At 38.8% G+C, this 23062-nt stretch overlaps 1 protein-coding gene across 2 annotated transcripts in view; it reads left to right on the top strand.

Annotated features, from left to right (window-relative positions):
* KSR2 (kinase suppressor of ras 2) overlaps positions 1 to 21777 on the top strand; it is a 645462-nt gene extending 623685 nt beyond the window's left edge. The window contains exons 17-20 of one of the 2 annotated variants that reach the window (XM_089677203.1): positions 10446 to 10577; positions 11621 to 11750; positions 17341 to 17474; positions 20722 to 21777. In XM_089677203.1, the coding sequence (XP_089533329.1) occupies positions 10446 to 10577; positions 11621 to 11750; positions 17341 to 17474; positions 20722 to 20728 (403 nt within the window). In that variant the 3' untranslated portion in view covers positions 20729 to 21777. Of the gene's footprint in view, positions 1 to 10445; positions 10578 to 11620; positions 11751 to 17340; positions 17479 to 20721 lie in introns of those variants that run through there. The other variant, XM_089677211.1, reaches the window with a different exon arrangement.
* Positions 21778 to 23062: the final 1285 nt, after the last annotated feature.

Genomic DNA, 23062 nt, shown 5'->3' with positions numbered 1-23062 from the left:
ACCACTGCTGGATGCTGATTCCGTTGGTCATGGTATCTGGGATCCATTCGGAACCAAAGAACATAAAATCCAAGAGGCACTATGTGTATAGTAGGAAAATATATTGTTCAGCCCTTGCAGATTGTTTCTCTAATAAAGAATTTATCCGAACCCTCCTGCTTTTTTTTGTTTGTAGACAGTTTCATAAAATTGCACATGAGAAAGCAATAAATCAGTGTAACGCCCACTAACAGATCTTCAGGTGGTTTTTGCAAACTCCAAACAGGCTTTCATGTGTTTTGCACTGAGGAGAGGCTTCCCTCTAGCCACTCTGCCATAAAGTCCGGATCGATTTTGTCCCATATCCTCACAATTTCTCTGGAGCTCAGTCAGAGTGACCATTGGGTTCTTAGTCACCTCTCTTAATAGGGCCTTTCTCCTCTGATTGCTCAGTTTGGCTGGGCGACCAGCTTTTGGAAGAGTCCTGGTTGTGCCAAACTTCTTCCATTTGAGAATTATGGAGGCCACTGTGCTCTTGGGAACCTAAAGTGCAGCAAAAAGTTTTTTAGCCTTCCTCAGATCTGTTACGTAGAATAATCCAGTTGCTGAGCTCTGCAGGCACTTCCTTTGACCTCGTGACTTTTGCTCTAATACAGTATGGATTGTCAGCTGTGAGGCCTTTTATAGAGAGTCATTTGCCTTTCCAAATTATGTCCAATCAATTCAATTTATCACAGATGGACTACAGTCACGATGTAGAAACATCTCAGCAATGATCAAGGGAAATGGAAGGCACCTGAGCTAAATTTCATGTGTTGTTGCAAAGAGTCTGAATACTTATGCCAAAGTGATATTTCAATGTTTTCATACATTTAAAAAATTCAGTTTCCACTTTGTCACAAACAAAGTTGAAAAAAGTGAAGGGAGTCTGAATACTTTATGAATGCAGTGTAATTTAATCAGGCAACCCTCAACACTTAAGCATATAGGGGCTAATTAATCCTTAAAAGTATACTGTATATTAAGCCACAATCTTTTTTTTTTACTATCTGTCTCTTATTTGGAGATATTCCTTCATGCCCTGTCCTAGTGACAGTAAATCACAGTTGTTTCCAAAACAAGCACCTCTATTGGAAGATTTCCACTCAGTTCCTGTGACAGCTCATAATTTTGAATTATTACTCTATTTCAGTCCAGGTGACAGTGGCTACCCAATAGGATGAATCTCCCTAGCTGGCCTGCAGACAGTGATAAAAATGTATGGTGAGGGATTCTAATCCCTCACAATTCTCAAATCATTCCAAATACAGTAACTGAATCTTTCCAACATTGAGAAACAAGTGGCAATACTCACAGCAATATGCGGGACTCACAGAGAGAGAGAGAAAGAAAGAGAGAGAGCATGATGCACAAATGCTGACAGTACCTGGCACAGGGAGCAGCTGGAAGGCAGATACAGTAAGCACAAGTAGTAGACAAGTTCCCCAAGGTGTTGTGGCAATAATCCCTATGCTGTCCCACCCCCTCTGGAAACTTATCTTCCCGCTAGGCAGACTCTCCCTGTCAAGCAGGTTCCTGTCTCTCACCTAGCCACACGCAGACTGCGCAACAAATGCGGTGAGCCAGGGCTTTTTTGTAAGCTCTGCCCTCACTAAAGATGGCCACAGAGGCCATCTGGGTAGCAGCAGACAGCAGCCCACCCAGTGACACATACAGAGGCCTAAAAGGATTGGATATTCCTCCTGTCCTCCACTCTCCTTGAACCTACTGCACCTATGTAGGGAGTTCAACTTGCACCTACCTACACCCATATCTCTGTGAGATGTGATATCTGGAAGTGTTATCTGTGTTTTACCTGGCAAAAGATTTGTATTTCCAAGCATTCCTGAGATTTACCCAGATCTGCCACACAGCACAGCCTCATGTAGCACATTATAAGACCTGATTATTCATGTTCTGTAGCTTAAGCAGAGTTCCACCCAAAAGAGGAAGCTCCACTTCTCTGCCTCCTCCCCCTCTCAGCTGCCGCATTTGGCACCTTTTGGGGGGGAGTGGGAACCTGGTTTTGACAGGTACCCACTCCCAATCCGACTCAGTTCACTACGGCTAACTGAGCTGAAAGTTTGCCCCCCCCCCATCCTGCTGGGACACCTCACAGGTCCCAGAAGACTGTTGCACCTTCACAAAGCACAGCGCGTGTCACACATTTGCAGTAAGAGACCAGCTGTGAAGCCACAAGGATGCCTAGACATGTAGGTGCCCTGCTAATAAAAGTCAGCAACTACAGTATTTGTAGCTGCTGAGTTTAAATTTTTGGAAGGGGGGGGGGCAGAACTCTGCTTTTAGTAACACTTACAGCTCTTGTAGTCAAAAACCTTGAGTGAACTGCATTAACTCAAGCATTGGGCAAATTATGATACAGACGTATGGGAAAAGATTCCGGCATGGATATATAGTTATACACTAATGGCCGCTTTATATGATCATAATTAATAAACTGGTGCAGGACTAAGTGAGGACCTTCAACACGCCCCATAGGGGGAGCCAAGTTCGTATCGTCACACCTCCACCATCCTGAATGTCCATCCAGGTGAGCAGTGATGATGAGGCTGACGACAGTTTTTTTATAAAGCGCACTGTTACTACATTTTTGTCAGTGAATCTGCTTGGGTTTTGAAAACATTTGAGAAATGGAGAGCACTATGTTTGTGCCTTTCTATTGCACGTGATCTATATCAGGTGATATATGAGCACAATTGATAGCAGAAGAAATGGGTACCCTGAAGTAGAAGTGAAGTGAAGAATCTATGCCTTAGATGCTGTGTCACCTGGATAATACAGATGAGAGTATTTAAGTCTATTTAAGGTGAGCAGATTTTTTGCCTGTTTGGTGGAGGTGCACAAGTCACTGAAGAAAGAAATGAAGATAGATGATCACTAAATCCCACTGGGGTGTTCTAGACTTATATATATTTTCATGTTTAATTTTCAGTTTTGTTTTTTAAACGAGGATGGAGTGGATATCACAAAGGATTGATTATTTTGTATGTATTGCGATGGTTGCGCTACACTAATTTTTTATATATTGATTACTTAAAGGGGAGTTGTGAAATAACTTCAAAGTATTTAGCTACCAACATAACTGGTATTATATTTATTTCAAATGTTTTGGAATCATTTGGGTTGCGCGGATTGTGACTGACTAATAATTTCGACCTACTGTACATGCCTCTGACTGGTGTGATGGTTGATATTCGCTGTCAAGCATGATGCCATATATGTCAAATGCGGAAGCTACACTGGAGCACACACATGGGTATGTGTTGGAGCCACCCCCACTCTTCATTCCCACTGGGAGAATGAATGGCAGTGGAAGTCAGCATACTAATGGCCAAACTATATCACAGCGTCTGGTGGAAATGCCCTCCTTGATCTCCCACTATTCAAAACCAGAGTGTCTGGGCACAAAGCAAAACCTATTACACAACTCCATATTAAAAAAAAGTTACATAAATTGAAATAGATATTAAAAAACTAAGGATATATTTAATGATAATCCAGATTTTAAAAAATGGAATAAAAATGAAGATTCACAAGAAAAATTAATGCATTATTGAATAATGGACTCCACATCTCAATTGTTACAGACACTAAAAAGCAAGTAGATAAAATCCCAAATCACAGTGAAAAGCACTTGAGCATCTTCAAGGTAACTATGCTAATAATATTATGGGACAAAAGACCAGAGAGATAAAACATACAGTAATTAAATAACATAAAATAATAAAAAAAAAACTCTCTGAACTTTTTTTCTAAAAAAAATGTTTATGTGCAAGTGTCTGTAATTGAGCATACATGTGCATGCAGAGAAATGTTATACACACACACACCCATATATACATACTGTATATAAACAAATGCACATAAATATTAACGCATATTTTTATAGAAAATCCCAGTGCAAGGGTGCAAGTTCATAACTTAATGGGCAGCACAGTGGCTAAATGGTTAGCACTTCCACCTGGCAGTACTAAGGTTATTTATTCAAATCTCAGCCATGGCACCACCTGCCTGGATTTTTCCTGTTCTCCCTGTGCCTGCATGGGTTTCCTCCGGATACTCCGGTTTCGTCCCCAACTCCAAAGATGGGCTGGTAGATTAATTGGATCCCGTCTAAATTGGCCCTCATATGTGTATGTATGAATGTAAGTTAGGGACCTTACATTGCATGCCCCTTGAGGGTTAGGGACTGATGTGAATGTACAATATATATATATATATATATATATATATATATATATATATATATATATATATATATATATGTAAAGTGCTACGTAAATTGATGGCGCTATATAAGTACCTGTAACAAATAAATAACTGTAAAGCACACCCACTCATCAAATGCACTAACGACTATAGAAAAGCTATGGGACCCAAGGACCAGAAAGGATTTATAGTGATGGTAAGAACAATATAGTAATACTTAAAATGACAATACAAATATATATAATTTGCTGTGTTACTAATAAAAATAATATTGATGTAAGTAAATTTTCCCGAGGCCTTAGTGTTAGCCTGTGAATAATACGAACACCCCCAAAATTAAACAATAGCCTAACCAGAAAAGATAAACTACTTTCACCCTTGAAAGTGATATAATCAGCAAACAATTCTTTTCATTTCCCCTCTATACCTTTTCTCCACTAAATCTATATCCAAACTTAAATATGCAATCTTAATTACCCCAAATACACATCTTTCAACAACCAACATAAAATAAAATAAATAAAAATACAATACAGTAAATTGAAATAAAATAAATAAATAAATAAACTTAGTGTCCAAAAAGTGTCCTTTTTCTATATACAACAAGTCCAAATCACTTTTTTTTCACTTCAATCACTTCTCCTTGTGATATTTTATATGAAATTTCCAATCCGATGATCCAGTAGAACAAACCTCAAAAAAAATATAAATCGCAAATAGTGTATTATCTTATAACAAAAATTTATTTGTGCACTATGTGTCATGCATACTCCAACACAAAGTGTTAAAGCAGTGAAAGAGAGGAAAAAAAAAAAAAATTATCAATATTCTATAAATATACTCTAAATGTGCACCAACAATATATCTCGAAGCACATACCAAGTGCATCTATATAATGTGACAGTGAACTCAGCACACTGCAACCAATACTCAAAAAATGTGAATCAAATCAACCAGTGTAAAGGTGACCACTCCAAACTGGTGCTGCAAATGAACAATTACCCTATGGAGGTAATAACCCGCTTTCTGGAATGGTAGATAACTGCACCTCCAATTTTCTCAAACTTCCATTACATGTATACCCATATCCTTTCGGTATATCTCCATATCCCTCATAAGGTGAAACAGGCAGTTAGAGACTGAGTAATAAAGGTACAACACTTTTATTACATCCACTTACATAAAAAACTCCAGCTTTCGGCTTGTTTAGCACATGGACAGGCACTTTCCTGGAGAAAATCGCATTTTCCCTAATCAAAGATGGCCGCACACCTACTTCCGGTCTAGCGTAATTGCGTCATACGTCACATATCTATGTAGCACCTCAGAAGTCCCAGTAAGTCCTAACCTATCAAAAAATCTTAGCATAAACAGCAAGGAGTGTGATTCCATAATAGAGCCAACTCCAGAAAAGTAAAAAAAAATAGTCTCTTACTCTTACCCTATTCCAAGCTCCAGCCAGCTCCAGTGCTTCCTTCCTCCACACAAAGTCTTGACATCATCACATACCATACAAGAATATTAACCCTGTATGGTACGAGGATGAGGCTGGGGTGTGATCACAGTCAGCTACTTACACAAGTCACAGCACTGGAGGGAGCAAGGAGTAAGGTAAAGCTGGGTATACACAGATTTGTCCAGTTCAACAGGGACTGGCTGAATTTCAATCTGTGTGTAGCTCCTAGACAGAAGCCAGTTGTTAGATCAGCTTCTGTTGAACAGGACTGCTGGAAAATCTCAGCGGCTTGTAGCCAATCTGCTGCAGCACTAAATGTATTATGACAGTAGGGAGTCCCCACTGTCAGAATACAATGTCCCATCAGGGGGGATTCCTGCATCCACATAGCTTGTGTAGATGCAAGAACCAACTTAAAGGACACATTTACCTTTTAGAACATGTTACATGTTATGCTAGTATTCAGGGTGTAACATGTAACATGTTTTAGTTGCCCTCCCTTGTCCCAACAATGGTCTGATCACATACTTTACAGTAACTGAATGAACCTCCAGATCTACATTTAGACCCACTGCAGCCAAGCTACCCAAACAATAGATTTAATAGGTTTCCCTCTTGCATGCCCAAGTCCCTTGAGAATATTCCTTTTATGTTCCCCTAACATAAACCTTAAAGTGTTTGTAAGGGCAGGAGAAACAGCAGAACACTAATCTTCCTAGTGAATGTCTGTGAAGGGGGGGTGTGTCAGGACAAGTCTGATCATTGGAGGAGAGCATGCTGAGTTTCCAGCATAGCTAGAGAACTGACCACGGTGTGTTCTCCTGCTTAGCGTGGTCAGTTTTTTTTTTTAATAGGAAAGTAAAGGGACTGGCAGAAACACCAGGTATTTCACACAAAGGAAGCAATACAAAGAGGACAGGATACATTTTCATACAAGTACATGGTACAGCATGCACATATCAGGAATATGAAATGTTGGATTTACCTGTGAGAAGAGAGGCACACATATAGCATGTCACATTGGCAAATCAATTCATAAACTGCTTATTAGGTTCCACAATTGACGAACTGTCTCAATTTCTGACTCCACACCTGATACTGCCAAAAATGAACCCCAACTCCTGTCACCATCAATTATTATTATTTTTAGTGTCACAATCTTGAGACAGGTCTGTTGTGCCTGCATACTGTGGTTCCCAATGGGTCAAATCACTTTTTAAGCCCCTCCCTGTTGATAAAGGGAGTCATCTCTGCCTTGAGAACATTTAAAGTCAAGTAGTCTAACAACCTCTGCTGAAGAAAGTTTATCCCTTGAAATGCATCAGCATATTTGCTTTGTGCAGTGTAGTGTTGCAAAGATCTTCTACATTGGTTAGCCAGGTCTTGGAGGAGCCAAAAGACCCTGTCTTATGATTCATTTTATTTAATTTTCACTTGTTTTAATCAATAAATGGTGTTTGAGGTAATGCACTAGGGTGGTGCGCCCTTCTTTCTGTTTTTCATTTAGAAGGGATCCTTGACACTGTATAGATTAACCCTTTAATAAACTTCTCTGCTCTCAGTCAAGTTCCTTCTCAATGGGCTTTAACACTTAAAGTAGAACTATAGGCAAAACTTTTTTTCATTTTGGATAGACCAAGGGAGGGTTATAACCCCTATCAGTTTATATTTTCCATCTCTATCCCGTTGGGGAGATTTCCCTTTACTTCCTGTCCCATAGCCAAAACAGGAAGCGAGACAAAATTCCTGCAAATTAAGGTAATTCCTTGGGGACCCCCAGGTCATCATAACTAGTGTCCCAATTGGAAGATTTCCCTTCTATTATTTTTCTGGAGACAACCCAAAATTTGTGATTTTCTTTTACTTTTACTTTCAATGATAATGGTAAACATGGCAAATAGAGAGGGTCAATCTCTCTAAAGAGGACACAGAAAGCAATAAAATTGATAGTGGTTCTAATCCCTCTCCACTCTTTCCAAAACTAAAAGAAAAAGTTTTGTCTTTAGTTGTACTTTAAGCTGATGTGGTGTTTGCTTTTACATTTTTTGGTTGTTTAAAATATGCAAAATACCTCCAGTGTAGTTGACAAGTAGGGGGTCTATCTTAAGCTGGCTATACACGGTCAGTAAGAGACCATCTTAAGCTAGCCATACATGATTACATTTTTGATCAGACGTTCAAAAATTCAGTAAAAAAAACTTAGCACATTCTTTCTTGTCAACACTGAGTCAAGCAATTTCATCAAAGCCCTTAAAATTTTATCCAGGCCTGCTATTTGAATGGAATCCCAGATGTATTAAATGGGTTTCATTAAAATATGTATAATTTTTCTAAACACACACATTCACAGTTAGAATTTAATTTGAGAAAAAACATTCCATCCTACTCCTTTGAATTTTCTCATCACTATGGTCAAAAATGAATGTCAATTTAGCACTAACCATTAGACAATTGACTGAATGTTCTGAAAACAAAACTTGTTTTTTAAACTAAGTTCTTCTGGTGTATGACCAGCTCTGGAGTGCTTCGTTAGCTTACACAGGGTATTGAATTATGTAGAACAAACTGTGCCTATTTTAATACAGTGTTAGTTTGGTATATGTTTGAGTGTTTATTAAAGTACTATGGTTTACTAAAAGTGTGCATTACATATCAGCACTTCCCTTCTGTGCCTTGACCTTTCTATATATATTGAGTCTGAACGTAAACATTTTCATTTTAAAATATTTGGATACTTTTGAAAGAAGGAGCAGAATAGAAAGAAAAGCAGATAAAATATCTTGAAATATGTGTAAGAAAATGAAGGTTTATAATTCATAGTTTAGATAACTGCAGTTTACATATCCTTTGGTGAGCTGCAATACCTCACACCTTTGATGGGCCTTGCATAGCTTAGTCTAATACTCTGTGCAATGGGATGTCTGCACATTTTACGAGTAGAGGGATTTAAATGAAGAAAAGAGATAGACCGCTGAAAGTAGAGACTAAAATCTTATAATAGTTTTTCTAGCACTGGCATGTAGAAGAGGAGGAGAAGCAATGCAAAAATGCTGTATTTCTGAATTATGTTGTATGTGATTGTAAGATCTATGTAAACCCCATAAAATGATGGGTTGATGTCCCACCAAATCCAAACCTTGTTCCTTATTTTAGTAGGTGTTGTAGTAGTGGGTGTTATAGTGGAAATTTTGATAACTCTGGGATTGAAAAGGAAGACATATGAAGACAGTAGGTTACTCTTGATCAAAGTATGTTCTCTGAGTTCCCTAGAACTGGCACAGAATAAAGAGCATAAAACTAAAACATTATGAGTTTGGCAATATATATAGCAGTTAACTTGTCACTTGATATGGATTTAGCTAAGAACAAATAATCAGATCATTTTTATTGTGAAAGATTTTTGATATACAATACCACTGCATGAAAAATAAAAAAGGTAAGTCATACATGAAAGGGCACAATCTGTGGAGATACAGCTTTCTACAGCTACTGAATATTAAATTTACATTGGAATAAAATGAGTATATGACTCAGAAGAAAAGAACAAAACAAAATAAAAAGAAAAGTCAACCATGAGAAAAGAGAACATTTTTTCTACCACCATCTTATATAAATATGGCTACATGTTTTAAGGGTATTACAAACTTTTTGGTTCAGCCTTTATTTTCCAGAATTTATGCTGTTGCTTCAAGGGATGAGTTCACAGGTCTATTAGTAATTTCCAGTGAGTAGTTGTTATAACAGTTTGGAATATTAAGATAACAACCCATCTTGGACTAGCTCCACAGGGATCACCCTAGGTGTGCTTAACCAGGCTGACCACATTTTTTCAATTCGTTGGGACACCTTCGCTGTTGATATGTTAATTTTTCAAAATGAAGAGAAGTATTAACCTCCTTGATCCGATATTCAACCATAGGAGGTAAAGGTGACAGCCATTTTATAGCCGTTAGTTTCCTTGTGATAAACAGAAGTCAGCTAATAGCCACTGTCAACAAAGTTCTTTCCTCTGGGATACCTAGCCATCCCAAAATACAAATTATGAGGGTGAAAGAGATTTGGACATTAAACACCATGTTTTTATATCAACTATATCATGGCAAAATCTAAAAATCTGTGACAGAGCTATAACATATGTATTAGATCATCAACATCTCTAAGACATCTGGGCAGAGTGGAGAGTCTCTACGTCTGAATTTACCACTTGGGCATCCTATATTTTCTATGTGTCATGTGTAGCCATGTTAATCTCCTGTAAGCGGATAAGGAGAAGTGACATTGAATACTGTCACCTTATACAGTTTAAGTTGGCTCAGTTTCTTTTGGGTGTGCATTGCATGCCAGAGCTGAAAGTATTGCTCGAAACAGACCCTTTGGATGTGGAATTTCTCCTGCAATTATTTAAAAGATATCAAAACACTGTCTTCAAAAATCTGGTGAATTTTTGACAAGGTATCATTTTGTAGTGGAAGGGTATACATCGAGTAACCCTCATATTTTAGCATTGTTTTTGAAGTTTTATGTCCCATACATTCTGTACCATCAGTAATGTAGGAAGGGAATTAATGATAGCTAATTTTCTGGTTTCAAACAATGAGATTAGGGATGTGGTTCCCAGGATACATCACATACAATAGGGTCCTTAACCGTATTGTCAAGACCAGTAAAGGGTTGGATTTGAGTAGCTAAATAATATAAATGCAACAAAATAGCCAATGTTATCTCTTATGTTTTTGACCAGGAGAGAAGACAAGCTTCGGATCCCTAATGGTTGGCTTTGCCATTTGGCTCCAGAAATAATACGGCAGTTGTCTCCTGATACAGAGGAGGATAAACTTCCATTCTCAAAGCACTCAGATGTATTTGCACTTGGGTAAGTAGAGTTCTAAGAAATGTTGCCAATTTAACTTATTACCTCCTGCTTTTCTTTCCCTGTGCATTCGGCACTGCAATCACAGGCCTAAACCATTGTTAACATTAATGCCTGGAATCATGGAATCACAGGGGGTAGAACACTGGGAAGGGCTTAACTAAGCTTATGCTGGGGCAGCCTTCAGTACTTTTTGTTCAACCTATGAAGTGATTACATGACTTCAGTCAAAAAGAAGTGACTGGGTATAGTTCATGGAAATAAAGGCACTGAGGCAGATTTACTAAAGGAGTTGAGAATGTGCACATGAAATAAAAAGTGAAGATTCACTTAAATTATCCAATCATGTGCAGCTGAAATAAAAAATATTTTGCTTTACATGTGATTGGATAAAGGAAGCAAATCTTCTCTTGTTTTTGTGTGAATCTCAATGCTTTTATTAAATCAACCTCATTGTATCAAACAGTGTAGAACGTAATGTATATCTTCATTGGCATATCAGGCTTGGTTACATGTCTCTGCACTATACACTGCAGCCTGCAGTCTACAGACAGGCTGAATTTAAGGAAAACAGTGTTTACAATTGATTGGACTTGTGAAGGTAGCTTTCAAAGCACAGAAGAAAAAAAAGGAAGATAAGTTTATATTTGTCCCCAGATAATTACTTTCTCTTGCACTATGCTTGAAATACAATTTATTTAACCTTTTTTTTTATTTTAGAGATATGGACAGTATACAGTATGTATAATTAAGTAATCTCCTAAGCATATTTTACAAGCTTCATTTTACTTACAACTCTGGACACACAGAAGACATTGAGATTTACATATAGATAAATGATTTCCACACCTTGCAGATAAATGTACTGTAAATAATAGTGTGACATTACAATTATCAATGATGTCTAATATCTGTCCTGGACTAATTGCCCTGGGCATAATCTATAGTATTTTCATGAGCTTGTATGAAATAAAGACTGAACACAAATTCTGCTGGTGGCATGAGCCTGAGGTAGGATAACACTCTCATCTTTTCTTACCCCACAGAACTATTTGGTATGAGTTACATGCCAGAGAATGGCCATTCAAAAGTCAGCCAGCAGAAGCGATTATATGGCAAGTAGGAACAGGCATGAAGCCAAATCTTAGCCAAATTGGAATGGGAAAGGAAATATCGGTGAGATTATGTTTTTTTTTTTGCTTGTGTGTAATCAATACTGTGATTGACCAAACCACTAAAAACTGATATGATACCCTGTTGAATTATATCTGCAGCATTTTTATATCATTGAAGAATCCACTGGCAGAATTTTTCAGTGGTTGCTTGTGACTCCAGCCTCTCCTAAAATAGTCATAGATGTTTTATAGATATTCCATCTAAGTGTTATGTACAGTGTTTCAGGAGATACACAGAGAAATCTTTTCAACTCCATTAGCACAAAAAATATGCTGAATTATTACTACTCAGTGGAATATTTTGCAACTTACCAATAAGCCACAATTCTTTTTTTATTTAAAGGAAAGTTTAATCATTAGATAAACGTGTAAATATGATCAATTCAATATAAATAATCTTATTGATGAATGATAATGTCATTTTTTTTTAAAAACTTGTTTTTCTGATTTTATCAATATTGGGTCAGTCATATTTGTTCTTTACCTATGCAAGTTCCAGTTTTGCCTCTGCAAAACTGAAAAAATGTACTGTCCGCCTGGCTACTAACTTATTCTAACGATTATTAAAAGCAAAGTGAGCACAGAGTCAATGCAATTTCCCACTGGTGGCTATTCTGCAACTGCCTATATTTATTACACAAAAGTATGGAATCATAAGAATGTAAACATGTGATTCTTGTAGCATAATTTACCTAAAGGTAACTCATAAAAATGGCATTATTAATTCCAAATAGGTGCTCATTGACAGTGCAATGTACTGTTCCTTTAATAACCTGATAAAATGCATAGTGTCAGAGACCAGGTCAAGCACTTTTAATGGTTTTACTGAACTATTCACTAATGTTTTTTGCTGACTCAGGCTTCCAATATAATCCATGTATCCTTTCTACTAGTATTAAAAAATTATAAAAACCTAAAGACATTTGCTAACAGATGATTTGTTTAAGATTCCTATGAGAGAGCAAATGTAAAATTCCTCATGATGTAGTTCTAAATTCAGCCTTAATAGCTCTCTCTGGAACTTTCTCACCAGTAGGGAATACGTCCATTTTTAATGAGAAAGAAAATATATGTTATGCTCAGAAGTGGAATGGTTAAGAGGTCCTGCCAGCAGATATGTTAAACAGCTTCAATAAAGTTAAATATACAGTACAAGTATGAGCTTGAAGAGGCTGTAAATTATTTTCAATGTAGCAATACATAGCTGTTATTGCTTATCCGAAACAACTGTGCAGATAGCAAATTAACTGGCTCATTTTATAAAGAAAAATAATATTTTACAAAACCCAGGACCACCTATCAGCAGATATTCTGATTGTACTAAAGTGCAGAAAGGTGAGGTCTAGTTAGTTTCTATGGGTAACAATGGTTCAAGATCTTGCCTGACTATAGTAAACCTATACTTTGCCCATTCAGTACAAAGCAACAGATTTTGCTTTAATTTCCAACCCCACTCCAGGATATACTTACAGTTCCTTTGTTCCCCTGCCACTCTGTTCAGCGCTTGGTGCAGAAAAAAATACCTGGTACTTGGAGGAGCATGTGACTCCTTGTGACTCACTTCATGTGGGCCATTTAGTCCATAGTGCTTTGTAATCTATAACTGTGGTGCGAAGGACTTTTCTTTGATATAGAAATGTAAGTAAAAGCTATTGGCGAGGACTAATTAATGTAAGCCTGTTGTTTTATCCTGCAAAAACAAAGCCCAGGTTTATTTTACAGTCTAAAAGCACCAGATCACAGAGCAGGGTACTCTGGACTGTAGGAAACATTTTGTGATTTTTTTTTTTTACAGTTTCACTAGAGCAGCCAGCTAGTGTCCCTGATCACTAGCCACCCCAGTACAGTGCCAGTATGGTGACACTGTACTGTCATCATATTTCAGTGCAGCCAGTCAGTGCCAGCCACACTAGGACATTGTCACCATATCAATGAAGCCATCCACAAGGGTTTATTTACTAAAACAGAGTGCAAAATCTGGTGTAGCTGTGCATGGTAGCCAGCTGTCAGCTTTTAACCTGTTCAATTAAAGTGACATTAAACTTTTGGGTTTTTTTTAAGTTAAAATTACAAACATGTCTATACCTACCTGCTCTGTGCAATGGTTTTGCACAGAGCAGCCCCAATCCTCCTCTTCTGAGGTCCCCCACCAGTGCTCCTGACCCTTCCTCTTCGGCAGTTGCCCCCATGGAAAGCTGCTTTCCATGGGGGCACCCATACAGGCTCACTTCTGAGCCAGCCTATCTGCGTCCATTGACACAGAGCAGACGGGGTGGCCCCACCCACCCGATCCTGTGCCACATAGAATTTATTAAGCTGAAAAACTTTAAGGCTTTAGAACCACTTTAAACTTTGACAAAAAAAACTGGAAGCTGACTGGTTTCTATTCAGAGCTGATCCAGATTTTGCACTCTCCAGTTTTAGTCAATCAACCCCACAGTGTCCCTGATCATCACAGCACCAGGCAGAGTGTTTCCAGTCTTGTGCAACCAGTGACAGTGTTCCAGATCATGCCACACCACATCAGTGAAGCCAGCAATGGTGTTCCTGATTGCCACCTCACAAGTCCCTGTGTCACCAGCCCAGTGTAAGCCAGTAAGTATTCCTGATCGCCACCACACAAGTCCCAGTGTCACCAGCCCAGTGTAAGCCAGTAAGTATTCCTGATCACCACCACACAAGTCCCAATGTCACCAGCCCAGTGTAAGCCAGTAAGTATTCCTGTTTGCCGCCACACAAGTCCTAGTGTCACCAGCCCAGTGTAATCCAGTAAGTATTCCTGATCGCCACCACGCAAGTCCCAGTGTCACCAGCCCAGTGTAAGCCAGTAAGTATTCCTGATTGCCACCACACAAGTCCTAGTGTCGCCAGCCCAGTGTAAGCCAGTAAGTATTCCTGATCGCTATCACACAGGTCCCAGTGTCACCAGACCAGTGCAGCCAGCCACAGTGCTTCTAATTGCCACCACACGAGTCTCAGTGTCACCAGTCCAGTGTAAGAAAGCAACAGTATTACTGATCACCACCAATCCAGTCCCAATATCACCAGACCAGACCAGTGTAAGTCAGCAATAGTGTTCTTGATTGCCACCAGACTAGTGCCAGTGACCCAAACTATTGCAGGCAGCAACAGTGCTTCTGATTGCTTGCACACCAGCTGCAGTGTCAACAAATTATTGTAAGCCGGAAACGGTGTTCATGATCACCACCACATCAGTCTCTGTCATCAGACCAGTGTAAGCCAGCAACAGCGTTCTTATCACTGCCACATCACTGTCAGTGTCGCCAGAGCCATTGTAGCTAGAAACAGTGTTCCAGATTGCCACCACACTAGTCGCAGTGGTACCAGACCAGTGCAGTTAGCAACAGTCTTCCTGATTGCCACCACACTAGTTCTAGTGTCAACATTATTCTGATCACTGCCACGCCAGTGCCAGTGTCACCACAGCCAGTGTAGCCAGTAACAGTGTCTCAGATCTCTGCCAAACCAGTCCCAGTGGCACCAGACCAGTGTAAACCAGTAACAGTTTTCCTGATCACCGCTACACCAATCCAAGTTTCACTAGACCAGTATAAGCCAGGAACAGTATTTACTATCACTTCCACACTAGTCTCACTGTTGCCAGACCAGTGTATGCCAGCAATAGTGTTCACGATCACTGCAACACCAGTGCTAGTGTTACCAGATCAGTGCAGCCAATCACCAGATTCCAGTAACAATGTTCTTGATTGCTAACCACACCAGTGCCAGTGTCATCAGACCAGTGCAGCCATAAACAGTGTCTCCAATATCCATGACATCAGTGCAGTATCACCAGGACCAGTGCAGCCATGAACGATGCTCCTGATTGCCACCATACTAGACAAGTGTTGCCAGACCAGTGTCAACGTTCTGATTGCTGCCACACCAGTGTCAGTGTCAACACAGCCAGTGTAGCCAGCAATAGTGTCTCAGATTTCAACCAAACCAGTGCACCAGACCACTTTAAGCCAGCAACAGTGTTCCTGATCACCGCCGTACCAGTCCCAGTGGAACCATACCAGTGTAAGCCAGCAGCAGTGTCCTGATCCCTGCCTCACCAGTGCAAATGTCTCCACAGCCAGTGTAGTCAACAGCAGTGTTGCCTCTGCCTGCCACCTGTACTGACCTTGGCCTGTTAATTGACTATGTTTCTGTCTGCCACCTGGACCTATCCTTGGCATGTTAGCTGACCACATCTCTGCCTGCTGCCTGAATTCATCAATTGGTATGTCCCACTGACTACATTCTTGCAAGACATCACTCCTAGTCACCTCCACCACCACATATACGCACATACGAACGTAAACGCATGGGTAGGGGGGGCGCCTTTGAATGAAAACATTGATTGCGATACACATGTTACATATCACCACACACACGGGATTGAGAGCAATATTTATAGCACCAAACCTCCTCTGTAATGCTAAACTTATGAACTATAGTAAGCTTTTAAAGCTTTGCTTATGGAAAATACAAGGTACTGAAGTTTGTTGCTATTTCATGGGCGCACGCAAACATAAGGTTTGACATGTTGGGTATTTATTTACTCATTTTCTCATCTTTTATGTTACCAAAATGTTGCATGCTTTATTGTGTTTGTGTGCCCTAAAATTAACTTAAGTGTACTTTTTACCGAAATGTTGCATTTCCTAGACCTTTGAAGTAATATCTATTTTATTCTTTAGGGATTTTGCTTTCAGAAAATATATAATGTTATGGAGGTTTATGCAATATTCAGGTCTAAAATGATTTCTTAAATATGTTAAAGGGTAAGACCACCAACAGTGACATGTCTGTTATACATGAAGACTGGTACTGAATTATTGGATACTAGAATGAGAAATTCTGCCTGATCTACTGTACATACTGGCTATGTTCTCAATCACCTTGGCTTTTGGGGAATAGCTCACCTTGGGATATTCCAATCATCCTATTGCATTCTCCATAATATTACATCAAATAAAAATCTAAATCTAATATGACTGTGGCTGGTGTGCAGACCCAAATTTTCAAGTGTAGAGCCCCTGAACGATCTAAGAACTGTTAGCTGGTTTAATGCTGCACATTTCTATGTTTAATGTAAGGATGATTAATATGTAATTTAAGGAAGCTTTAAATCCAAACATATTTGTCTTGCATAGAGTGGTGGGGCATTATTATCCCTGCCATGTTTTTATTGCCGTTTTAGGGAGCTACACTCAAGCTATTCTCCTTGGTGACTACCATCACTGCTGAAAATAAGAGAGAAAAGCTCATTTTGAATTGCCACTGGAACAGAAATAGAAGGGAAACCTTCCAACAGGGATACTTGTTCTGGTTACAGCTGTGTAGGAGGAATTTCACTCATATTGGAGACATTACCTCTCACTTTCTGTTGCATATACAGGACAGGAAGTAGAAAGAAATCTCCTTATTGGGACACAGATGGAAAAAAAACCTTTCCCTTTTCCACCTAAAATGAAATAAGTTTTGGATTTTGTTATATTTTGTTTGTATTAAATGTTTTCTCTTTATATCAGAACATCTCTAGTCAGTGTCTCATCTCATAAAATTGTGTCATCCTTTGTTAGGACATTCTACTTTTCTGCTGGGCCTATGAGCAAGAGGAAAGACCAACTTTTACCAAATTGATGGAGATGCTGGAAAAACTGCCAAAGCGGAACAGACGCCTCTCTCATCCAGGTCACTTTTGGAAATCAGCCGAGTGAGTAACTTGCCTAAACTATTTGTTTTTACTAGTTTTTAGTTTGATATTAGATGTCATTTTTGTTACAATAACTTACAGTAGCCATGTAAAGATCAGTGTTTTATGTTAGCCCTCAGTTCCAGAAAGTACCATATATACTGCTAGTGTAAAGACACCCAAATACAAAATGTTTTGTTTATTCTACACTGAAAGATGTGGCTTTTGCACCCATTAAATATATAACTTTAGCAGTGCATGCTGGAAAATCTCTTCATAGTGGTTCAGTGCAACATTGTCTTACTGTAACTCTGAAACTGTCCAAAAGTTTCCAACTTTCTAGTAAACAGTGTAAAGTCAGACACTCCAAAGATGATTTTCAAAAATCGCTTTGGAATTGCTAGTGTTGTGAAGGTCTGCTGACTTCCATCATCCAATCATGTGCAAGGAAAAATACTGTTTTCTTTTATTTTCCGCGCACCTGATTGGGTATTCTTCGCAAAGTAAAACTTCACCAGATTCGCTAAGCTCTGGGGAAAATTCCCTTGTGAAATGCAGCTTCTCTGGTACAGCAAACAGCAGATTTACCTTTAGTAAATCAACTCCCTGGAATATGCCGAGCCAAAAACTTGAACAGGCTCTGTTAAAGAGATTTTGTCTCAATTTCTGCCTCAGTGAAAATTTCACCAGACAGGGTGAGGTCAAATTTGCAGCAAAGACACAGGCAGAAATAAAACAGGACTTCTAACCTTCTTTTATTCTGTTTTATTTTTACCGGTGTTGCTGGTGGAGAGTTTCCCTCACTTCCTCTCTGGCAAAACTTTGTTAGCAAGTCAATTAGTGGGGGGAAATCTATATACTAAAAACCTGTATAGTATTATTAACCAATCTGAGGTTCTTACTCTCTCCCACACTATCCAAAACTAAAAAAAGAACAAAAAATATATATTTTGTCTGAATACACTTTAAATAAAGAATCTACAGATACAAGGATGTTTAAAATGTAATACATGTTTTTGAATTTTAATAGAAGCAATCATCCTATAAAACAAAACATGAAAATATTTTGCAGTTAGGTAGGTATAAGGCCAAATTCATTGTTGAATTCAAAGCGTTAGGTTATATGCCAAGTGTATATATGTCAATGGTCTGTAAGGCTACATTTACACGGGTGATTAGGAACATACCGCGGATTCCTGAAGTGATCACAGGCCTATGCGGCAAACTGCAGAAGCCTGAGAAACTGCTGGGAAGCCTGCACACAGCAATGGCAGGCTGATAGGAGCTACATGTACCTGCACATCCAGCAAGTCCCTACAGTTAGGGACAGATGTCTGACCCTCCAACATCTGCTCTTTGCCCCTAATCACCTGTCTTAATATAGCCTAACTGTAGCTGACCTATTTAAACCCACTGGGGTTGACTTACTAAAGGTAAATAGGTTGTTCACTTTGCAAGGAAATTTTCCCTTTGGTTAGTGAATGCGGAGAAAACTCTCTTTGCAAAGAATACCCTGTTCACATGTAAGGACATTAAAATAAAAAAATGCATATTTGCTTGCACATTGATGGTTAATGGAAATCAGCAGAGCTCCACCAGTGAACATTCCCTTACAAAGTGTATAGCCTGTTTGTCTTTTGTAAATCCACTCCATTGCCTTACTTTGGGTAGATTAATGATCTAATAGAGGGTTTTTTTTAAGACGGCATCTGTTAATGTACGGGTTAACTTAATGTTTGACCAAGCCATAGGTCAATAGGAGTATTGTCCAGAAAACGTAACTATTCAGGTGCCTATACATGAGCCAACTATTGATAGAAAAAGCCATTTTAGTCCTTTTCTTCCAGTTGTCGGTCTGTGTATACTCCTTCCCCTATTTTGAATGTAGTTATATCTACTATCTAGTTACTTAAAAACTGAGAAGATACATTTGCATTAGCATCACATTAGTATCACATTGCCATCTATGTATGCAGCTTATAAACATGGTTGCTCATGATATCTAGTGCATGATTTGAAGGCTTATTTTTATTGAGTTTCAGGCACTTCACAAAATTCAAAATACTAACACAATTTTTATAGGTTCGTAGAACTTAGCATGGTGCATACAACGCACTGAGAATAGGTCAAAATAAATTAATAACAGTGTTCACATCAAAGTGCCAAAATTATTATTGCAGTCATCAAAAGCAAACCTAATGATAGTCACATTCATGACTGACTTAAGCAATCAAGAACGGAGTCTATAAGTTGAAGTGGTCAAGCTTCATAGGCTGGAGCACGCATTGATGTTAGTCAGAGATGATCAACAGAAGGACATCTTGGGGTTGATTTACTAAAACTGGAGCATGCTTAATGTAGTGCAGCTCTGCAGAGAAACCCATCAGCTTCCAGATTTTTTGTCAAAGCTTAATTGAGCAAACTGTAGTTAAAAGCTGATTGACTAACATGCACAAATGCACCAGATTTTGCACTCTCCAGTTTTAGTAAATCAACCCCCTAGTGCAGGGGTGTCAAACTGGCGGCCTTCTAGCTGTTGCGAAAGTCCCACCATGCCTTTGCCTTTCGGAGTCATGCTTGTAACTGTCAATCTTGCAATGCCTCATGGGACTTGTAGCATGGCAACAGCTGGAGGGCTGCCAGTTTGACACCCATGCCCTAGTGCAAGGGGGGTAATGAAAGTAGAAAGGAACATGAGAAAGGAAAAGAGAAAAGGGAAGGATAGCAAGGGAGGGGAGGGTCCTTGGAAGAAAAAGTGGGGAGGTGGGGATCTTGGAGGTGCTTGGTAAGCCATAGCAGATGGCCGGCAGAAGATAGAGAGATGTCAACAGGGTAGTAGAAGGGTAGAATTAAAATGTGGGGGGAGATAATGTTCCACCCACAGCTGCCAAAATCTAGTGTATTTCCTTACCTTATCCCTGATGACAGCTTAAATTTTAGCATGAATCATAGCAGATGTCACTCTGTTTTTATTCGCAACAAGATTCAGATGGGGAGATTTCCAGAAGCAAGGTATAGACCATACCTTGCTTGGCGGCCATCGTTATTTTCAGTAGCAAAGCGACTTACATTTTGGTAAAGTAATCAAGCTTTTGGGATTTCAGGGTTTATCAATGGCTAAATCACTTATAGATTGGGCAAGGGGTTCGATGATAGAGCAGTACTGAGCAACCCTGTCTGCCTATATACTGGCAAGTTTAGTCTCCGTATTCTTTTCTGCATATTCTACTCTGTATAACTAGACTAACTATAACTTTTCTTTTTCCAGGCTGTGACAGATATCGGGTGTTGTACATTAGCATCTCGGTATCCCCTCTTCTACATCTGCCTTCTCCCTGTCCTGAACACTACTGTTCTTCCCCTCAAGCTATGGGAAATCTGAAGGTGGAAGAAATTGTAGGAAAGGCAGTGAAGATTAAGAGCAGGTGGGAGTATTGCACTCTAAAGCGAGAGCGAGCCCAGTGCTGCCTCATCCGCCTTAGCCAACCAGTGGATGGAAGTGCTACTAAGGGAAGATCAACTCTCCTTAGAGACTGGAGCACTAGAAGGAGGGTAGAAAATGTATGATTTGTCTGGAGCAATTGACGTTCTCGATGGTCATTATATGCGCTGTATCGATATGTGTGGGTCAGTTATGCACATAATTCTAAAACTGACCCTGTTTATGCACCTCGATAGGCTAGAAACAGCCTGTGTGTTTCAACAACAGTGTGACATCATGGCTTTGCAGTCCTCTCTAGCAGTTAATGTATTAGGGAAAAATAAATCTTGTCGTCGAGAAGGAAAATTCCTTGAGTATGCCCTTCACTATCTAAAGGGATAAATGTTAGGAATTCCAAAACACCAATTTTATTTTTTTAAGATGATTTTTTGATGAATTAACCTGAGTTGGAAATGTGAAGACTTTGTACAGTTTTAGGCATTTGACTGACTGAATGAAGGTTGTACATTGGTGATTGGAATGATTGCAAAATGTCTTGAATTATTGTGTTTTATCTGTGTCTATTTGTGTTTTTAGATTAAGTTACTGGCAGCATGCTGCTTATCTTATGCAGTACAAAAGACATGTACACAGAGCATAACTCTTCATACTTGAACACTTGTTAAAACTAACCACTACAGCAGATAAACTATTTGAATTAGATAAAGACATCTAAGAACAAGTATATAATATTGCCGGGTGTTGGTAGCAGTAATACAGTACATTATTTACTTGTTTAACCCCACTTTCTTGGATCTACATTATGAGGCAGGGGTTAATTTGTATGTTTGTGTGTATGTGTATATATATATATATATATATATATATACACACACATGTACACACATGCTCATACACACACACTGTATATATATATATATATATATATATACAGTATATATATATATATATATATATATACAGTATATATATATATATATATATCAAGTTTTATTTCAGGTTTGGTCAATTTTGGCATGTTTCTCCACTCAAACTGTTTTCAACATGTAATATGGGGTACCGTTACATGTTACCTAGCTGTTGAGGTTCTATTCTATAAAGCTTTTGAGCTAGAATGCACCTCCTGTCATTATGGTTAACTCCATCAAGAAGGAATCGGCTAGTAGAAGGTTACTGCATTTCACAGCCAGCACCATATTTAATATGTAGAAGTATGCTCTAAATTGATTTTGTTTTTACCAATTTTCATGTATACAGCAAGCAAAATGTTGCTTGCAAAATGTGGAGATCCCATACGTTCAGTAGCAAAGCAGTGCAGAGGGACAGGTGCAGTTTTGAAATTGAAAAACACGGATTTACTGGCTGATACTGAGTGGTAGAAAATTCAATTGTCAAAGTACGCAAGGCATTTGTTGTGTTAATGCTGCATGGGCTATCATAAATATACACTTTACATAAACACATGCTTTTACATGAACATTTTACATTGATTCATTTTGTAGACATGTTTATGTACCAGTCCAGAATTTGCAACACTTATGCCCATCATGTTCCTTTGATTTATCTGAGGATCACTTGTAATCTTCAGAGTAAAATATGAGGTATTTGGTTCAATACACCACATGAGGAATCAGTGGAGTCTGTTCTCTTTTGATGCTTGGGTACAGAACATTAGGATTATACTATGCTGTTTTCAAAATAATGTTGAACTTCCATTGGCTTTTCTTATTCTACTATACTCTCGCTATTTGGTAAAAATTCTGTTCATCCTGGCTCGATTTAATTAACCCTAGTAAGTTTGAACATCTTAATATGGGTTAGCTAAACTTACCATTCTTTCATATGTGCATATTCTACATAATGCAATACTCATCCTTCATCTTCTCCAAAGTGGAATGTTGTATATAGTTATATGTCATATAGCTGTATAACTTTTCCAAACATTGCTAACCCCTTACCTCTGCTATTCAGGGTGGACAAGGTAACACAGGCCACAGGATAGTCTTTCATATCACTGTGCACACAGATGACACGGACTTGTTCTCCAGGTAACAGCTTTCCCAGCAACTGGTCAGTTCGGAGATGGGTAATGACACTCCCAGTGTTGAGGAGTGCAAAAAACTCCTGTCCATTAACCCGCATCACACACTTATGAAGATTTACAGTG

The sequence above is a fragment of the Staurois parvus genome, unplaced genomic scaffold (assembly GCF_062004578.1).
Source record: "Staurois parvus isolate SC_StPar_1 unplaced genomic scaffold, SC_StPar_1.0 ptg000014l, whole genome shotgun sequence".
Classification (NCBI taxonomy): Eukaryota; Metazoa; Chordata; class Amphibia; order Anura; family Ranidae; genus Staurois; species Staurois parvus.
Note: the sequence above shows the minus strand (reverse complement) of the source record. Positions and strands in the feature narration are given on the sequence as shown.